Source organism: Hibiscus syriacus, unplaced genomic scaffold (assembly GCF_006381635.1).
Source record: "Hibiscus syriacus cultivar Baekdansim isolate YM2019G1 unplaced genomic scaffold, ASM638163v2 tig00110429_pilon, whole genome shotgun sequence".
Taxonomy (NCBI): Eukaryota; Viridiplantae; Streptophyta; class Magnoliopsida; order Malvales; family Malvaceae; genus Hibiscus; species Hibiscus syriacus.
The window spans coordinates 8,698,723-8,706,256 of NW_024062733.1; the positions used below are offsets into that span (position 1 = coordinate 8,698,723).

The window sequence follows — 7,534 nt, forward strand, 5'->3', positions numbered from 1 at the left end:
ATGAGGTGGCTTAATCATCAAACATGCAAAAACTGAATCAACTTCTTGTATGTAAATGCTTCTTTTCCATGAAAAATTGTAGAGAAAAGCTAAAGGTTACATAAATCACACGTACAGGTAGAAAATATATTAATTAATGTACTAAATTGTTTACTGTTTCTTGTCCAAAAAGTCAAAAGAATCTTTTATTGATGTTTCTCCCTTAATTTAGTGGAAAATCACTAATCATTGGCAATTGGTGCACCCCTCTTGATGGTGTCCATATGTGTAGTTTCATACACGGGCAAACCACTTGAGTAAATGCTTAAATCATAGTTCAACTCGAACAGGTCGGAGCTTGAATCACTATCTGCACCATCATCGGTCTCGTTGAACTTCATAATTTCTTTCTCGTCCAATGGATAACGATCTCTGTAATTTGGACCCTTCTGATGACGAACACCACCAGTATTCTTGTGATTCTCTGAGTAGCCATTATTGAACTTCAATTTCTCATCCAACCAAGAGTAGTCTGTTGTTTTTGTATTCTTTCCTTCACCAATGACAGCATTATGTAATGCTGTTCGTTTTGTTGGTCCAACCTGTTTACGATCCAAATAGCTTCTAACTTCCTTGTAGCTAGGAGTATGGGCATAGGAAGGTGGTGTCCTGAAACCGGAGCTCGACGAAGAATAAAACGACTTGGTGTCGGCCGTACTTGAGCTCCGAAAATGGCTAATACTGCTCCTCCTCCTTCCTCCAGGGCTCTCTTCTTCATCTTTCTTGGACTGCGTGGTCGATTTCGATTTCTTCTTCTTCGAACCTCTTTGATTGAAAAGAGAGTTTAAGAAGGTAGCAAATCTCCCACCAGGGAAGCTCGGTTGCTTGTATTTCTTATCCTTAATTTGCTTTTCCACCAAATGAGCAAATTGAGGAAAAGTGTTACTCATAGTCATTGGCACATCCAAGCTGACCCTGCCCATCATCTTCTGAGAGAATGTTGCACAATTATAGCTAACCGTGTCATTGTACCCCGAGAGATACTGTGCAGCTTCAAACACATCGACCTCACCGGCGTCGTTCCTTCGATGGAGCGACTTCTTCAACATTCTATCAGGGTCTGAAACTCCTGTTACAGACATGGTATGCTTAATTCTGTTGCAAAGGGATGGAAGTGGTGAGAGATTGTACAGAGAGGGAAAGGGCTTCAAATGATTGATTTGAGAGTAGTGGGAAGGAGTAGCCTTAAAATATAGTTGTACCAATAATCGATTAGACCGTCTAATGATATAATTGGGCTTTTTATAGTGGGAGTTGGCCTTTTGGAGTGGCTGTTGCCTACTGTTCATTTTGTGGGGGACGATGGTTGCATCCTGCATGCGTGGGAGTGTATACATAAAGCCAATACACACGTGCAAGACATCGCAAATCGAGACGCAAAACGTGGCTTTTTTATATTGTTTATTATAAGATTTTATTTCAAGAACCTTTTGCTGGATGAACTTAGAAGATACACCCTAGGGCAAGTGTTTGGGTTTGATGAGCATGGCAATTGCATTATGATCACTCGGGTGTGTCTTAAAGGATGCAGCAAAATCAAACTTTGGGACTCGTACTTAAAAGGAGAATCTTCACTTTGTCTTGAGCAAATCTATTTCATGATCTTTGATTGGAACTTGTGAGGGAAAATAGGGATTGAACCATGATTTTCTTGAGCAATACATGGTTGAGCTTCTACTTAAGATTGGTAAGAAACAAAAGAAAAATTCAATAAAAAATGACTTATAAGGCGAGAATGAAGATGACATATAACCTAGAATGGTCCATGATTGAAATGCAATTCAGGTCATAAATAGCAAAGACAGAAAGAGAAGGTTATTGTTATTGTAAAAGTGAGGTTATGGCAGCTTTAGTATTCATCCTTTTAATTTGGGTGGAGATTTATGGTGGAAGGTTTTGTAAAGAAGACAAGGAGTAAATGTGTTAAATAAATTAATGAAAAGTGCTAGAGATGGAGAGTCTCTCTCTTTCTTTAGCTTTACATAATAACTTATATATTAACAGTTAGTGTTGATGATAGACCTAAGATCATCATGATTATTTATATTTTGACAAACTAAATAAATTTGTCTCTCAAATAGTAGATTTAACTCTAACAGATCATGTGGATCTATCAGTAGTCATGTAAAGGAACTGTAGTTGTCTGGAGAATATGGAACATCGGAGACTTTTAGAAACTCCAAAGACTTCGATATACGAAAGAATGACAATAGAGGTACGATCTATAGAGAAGGTACACCAATTATATGAGTAGGTTATTAATCAATAAAAATATCAAATTATTATATTTAGATACCCCATTGTGATAAGCTAAAGTTAGATGGGTAATGGCTTCATCTCCTCTAGCCAAATTTGATATTATAGATGAGATGGACTGGTGTTTGATGTACGGTAGCTTTCTTCAGTTATGCACCATGCATTCCTAAAGTTACGTTGCCTGGCCATGGTTCTTTAGTGAGTCCCGTCTCGTCTTGTATGGTGTGGACTGAACAAAACAATGGGTTTCCTTTTTCAAGATAATAATGTTTGTAAAGATAAAGAAGAGTTATCCCTTTTGTATAGATATTGTAAGGACTCTAATCCAACACTCTGTACATCCCACGGAAGGTGCTAATTCAGGGGGCAATGGTCCAAGAGAAGACCCCACAGGAAACAAATATGGTGTCTTTTATGGAAGACAGTGAAAGGTCATTTGACCCTCCATTGTCTCCTAATGGAATGCCCATTGGCCCATAGTCTGGTACAATATAAGTAATCCCAAAAGGCTTCAGTTCATCTAACTTTTTTCCGGTAGTAAATCCTAACTCGAACCAAACAATAAATTTTCAGGAAAAGAAAATACCTATTGTCAAAAATGATGAAACTGTCTTCACTCTTCACCGGCAGAACAAATCATGCTGAAAAAAAGAAGAAAAGAATTACTCAATGATGATAAATATTGCTAAGAAGGGAAGATTACGATAACTTAAAGTAGTCTTGTTTAAGCAACTTTGGGGTATGGCAAAAATTGGATTATCCAATGCCAGAGCACAACAATCAATGGAGCTTTAAATAATAGTTGAGTTGAATTTTTGAAAATCACACAAGTAGTAAACATGCAGAAGTTCTAGTATGCATTTAGGTACTCTGGTAATGGACAGAATAAGAGAATACATGAGGGGAATGCACCATAATAGAGATGAAATCTTAAGCATTATACATAATCAAAGTAAAGACTTTACCATAGAAAACACTAGACTACAGGGTCCTTCCCAAACCAACAAAGAAAAATGGATATTGTCTCCTCCAGTCGTAGTGAAAGATAAACTACAATGCAAGCTTCAAATAGTCCAAGAGAAAGTCGTGGTTAGGAGATATAGCAAGAAAAAAGGAAGAAATGGAAATTGAGGCATGTAGAAAACAAACCTCACGAGTTTTAACAACTTTCGCAGCTAAAGCAATAGCTTCAAATCACGCATTGCAAAGATCTTCTGCACTAGAGAAAAGCAATATAAATAAGGTGGGGAATTAGTTAGATTGTTGTTATTGTTAAGGTTAAAGAAAGCCATTGTTAGTTTAACAAGACAGGAATATCAGATCATCCCTGCATAAAAGATTCGCAATTATGTAAATTCAATTGAGCAAAAAGGGATGGATAAACACTAAAATATATTATCTAAGGTGATTCATATAGAAACCTTAAACATTCAACAGTCGTTTGCTGTGAATCATTTGTATATTTTATATTTGCAAACATGGAACTCTCCATGATTTATACATCTCACTTCACCATTCATGGCGGCACAAAATATGCAGAATCTTTAAATGGGAAAAAGTTGTCATCAACTAACATTACCTTGAGCAACTCTGTTCAGTCAGTTTTTGCATACTTCTGGGCAACTTTTTGTTGTTACTATAAATGTAGATTAGGGTCCTTGTAATCTTCGGGTGAGAGCCAAAGGAAAATGGCTTGTTTATAGCGATGGGAATTGATTGATTTGTATCTGGTTTGGATCCAAATAGGTCAAACATTATGGGAGATGATCAAATGAGAATAAGCCGATTAATTTTAAAATGAGATCAGTTGTTCGGACAAAATAATTAAATTTCAATATATGATATAGTATTTTTTATAAAAATTGCAAATTTCAATGGTATATTTTGATGAATTCCACAAAGGAAATGTAAACAATTTGCTAAGAAGTTACATGGTAACCACGGGGTCCATGAGTACAAGTAACTCATAAATGTTTAATGAATCTTTCCTTCTTTTTAATTTCGTTCTCTTCGGGTTTTTTTCCTTCCTTCTTCCTTTTAATTGACTTGTTCTTCAAGAGTAAACTACGAACAAGACTCATGGTCATGGCACTATCATTTACGTTGAGTTTGAGTTACATACGTCATCAGGACGGGGTAGGAGGGGCAATCATCTCCTCTACAAATTTTAAATTTTTTTATATTTTAATTTTTAAAATTTTCTATTAATAATCTATTTTACCCCTAAAATTTTATAAATTCTCTTAACATAAAATCTCAACCAACATTATATATATATATATATATATATATATATGTTGGTTGAGATTTTTGGAATGAACTAGCACCGGATCCTTCTTTTTTATTCTCCTAAGACGCGCCGAATCAGTATTCTTCCTTGTTAATTTCCTCCCAGTAGCCATGCATGTGAATATCTTTCTGTAATTTTTCCTAGTTTCATGGGATAGGGGCTGAAGATACTCTTTTTTCATTTGATTATTATTTATATTATTATATATTATTATTATTATTATTATTATTAATAAAATATTATTTATATTACTGGCCCAAATTACAAACCCAACCCAGACCGGCCCAGTTACAAGAGCCCAACTCTAGCTAGCCTAATGGAAACCCTAAATTGATTAGGGTTTATATCATCTCAACCCTAGCTCCAACCGCCGCCTTAAGCTTCCAGAAGCCACAGCCCCCGCTCGTTGCCAACTGCTCCACGCCGCCGTTGCCTTGCCAACGCCCTCGTCGAAGCCTCCAGAAGGCCAGCTGCCTCTCCACATGTCGAGCTCTATGGTGAGTCACCACCATAGCCATGGTGACTCACCTAGGGTCACTATTTGGGACCGGTCTGAAGAAGATATCGGCGGGCCTATAAAGGCCACTGACCGAACCTGCAACTAAAAAAAGGAGGGGAGAGGAAGAATTCGAGAGTACAATAACACGAAACCAAGAGAGGAAAAACAGAGAACCGGGAGCAAACATAACCACACAACAACAACAGAGACCAAAAACTGAGAGAAAATAGAGCAAGAACGAAGGACTTACCATCGAGGAGAGCCCGATCGTTGTCGGAGACGTAGTTTCAAACCGAGGTAAAATCTTCGGTTTTCCTAGATCTGCGAAAATCTAAGGGGATTTAAGGAAAACAGAGGCCATATTCGGCCTTAGGAGGTCAAAACCTACGTTCTAGGGTAATTTGGGAGTTCTGACCACCGTAAGCGGTGGCCGACGGTAGTGGTCGGTGCCGAGCACGGCTGTCGGTCGGTGGTCTCCCTCTCTGTTTTAGAGAGAAGGCAGAGCTCTCTCTCTAGAGAGAGAAGCCAAAAGGAAAAAATGAGGGCTTATGCCCTATTAGGGCCAGATTAAAGGGTTTATAAACCCCTCCCCGAACGACGTTGTTTTGGGGATAGATGTATCTGTGATTTTGGGGTATGGCTTAACCCTTTCCGCAATACCTTTAACTTTGTAAGTTTGCATTCTAGTCACTTAAATCAAATTATAATCATTTTAATTCGATATTTTAAGTTTACTTATTTATAATCTAGTCCTTGACAGTAATTACATAATTAGGGTAAATATATGATTTAGTCCCTTAGGTTTTGATAATATTTATTTTAATCCCAATTAATTAATTAATATTAAATTACACTATTAATACATATATTTTTAATAAATTGAATTAGGTCTGCGAATTTTAGTATTTTACATTTAATAACTGATGTTTTATATAAATTTAATTTAGTCACTAAATTAATTAATAGGTAAAATGGCATGTTTAGCCACTATAATTTTAAATAATTATTTATCAATTAGGTATCTAATTTTAAAATATTATAATTTAGTCCTAAGTTTAATATTTTCATTTATTTTACAAGCTTTATTATTTTATTCATTTTAATACTATAGTTTTAATTTTATTTATTTTAAACATTGTTTAATTATATTTTACTTTTATATGTTTATGTTTATATATATTTAATTATCATTATTATTATTTAGTCATGTAAATATATATATAAATAATATTTATTTAGTCATGTAAATATATATATATATATAAATAATATTTATTTATTTTCCTTTTTATAAATTTAATATATTATTTTAAAATCATTTTAATCATATTTTAATATATTTATCAATATTAAGAAAGGACAGTCTTAAAGCAACTGGATGTCCATTTTCTGATATTTTTAAATAAATATTTTACTTTTATAAATAATATATAAATCTATTTTTATATTATTTTTATATAAATATTCTATTAAAATTTATTTATTTTTTAATATTAAGAAAGGAGCTGTCTTAAAGTACCTAGAAGCCCTTTTCTGATATTTCTAAATAAATAAATATCTTATTTAATAAAAATATGTATATATTTTCTTAAAATTATATTAATAAACTTAACAGAATTATGAATTAAATATATTTAAATTTTTAATAGAGACAATATTTAATTAATAAGTACCAATTTTGGGCGTTATAGGAGTGCTAATCATTCCTTAAACGTAATCGATCACGAATCATTTTTTACTAAATTTTTGGTTATACGCAGATCAATTTTATCTTTTAAATTAAGTTTTATTCAAAACTATTTTAAAAGATTGTTTTTTGGTATTTGACCTACCTAACCCAAAAAGGTCAATGGCGACTCCCAAAATATTTTTTTTAAAATAATTTATTTTAAATTTTCCCGCCAAGTAAAATAAAAATTCGTGCCCGGACGAAAATCGGTTACGACAGCTTGGTGACTCCGCTTGGGACACGATCAAACTTTAAAAATGAATTATAAATTCTCTATTAAAAAATTCATATATTTAATTTATAATTCTTTCTTTTCAAAATTTTATATATATACTTATTATCTTTATAATATTTATATATATATTTTTTTCAAGTATCAAATTTCATTATTTATTTATTTGCTAGAGGTTTGAATATTTCTCCTCACATACAACACATGCATTGCATAACATAAGCTTTATAATCAAGCTTGTTCCTTTTAAGTGGGAGTGAAAGCAACGTCTTAGTGAGAATTTATTCTCCGTGTCAGACCTAACAGGTAACTTTCGGGGTTCATATGCTCTATGTCTTCGTGAGAATTTATTCTCCGTGTCAGGCATAGAGAAATGTGTCCCCTCGAATTGAACTCAATCCGCTTAAGTCTGTAGTGGACTAGGATTGAGGGTTAGCAGCCCAAGGGGGCACTAACAAGGACAATTCGGGTACCTTTACTCTTAGAACT

At 34.0% G+C, this 7,534-nt stretch overlaps 1 protein-coding gene across 1 annotated transcript; it reads right to left on the reverse strand.

Annotated features, from left to right (window-relative positions):
• Positions 1-221: 221 nt before the first annotated feature.
• On the reverse strand, positions 222-1,217 carry LOC120125025 (protein BIG GRAIN 1-like E). Its single transcript, XM_039143541.1, has one exon. The coding sequence runs from the start codon at positions 1,119-1,121 to the stop codon at positions 222-224; it is 900 nt and encodes a 299-aa protein (XP_038999472.1). The 5' UTR covers positions 1,122-1,217.
• Between the last annotated feature and the right edge of the window lie 6,317 nt (positions 1,218-7,534).

Excerpts from the sequence above, each read along its gene's own strand:
- LOC120125025 (XM_039143541.1), bottom strand. The coding sequence starts at position 1,121 with ATGTCTGTAACAGGAGTTTCAGACCCTGATAGAATGTTGAAGAAGTCG.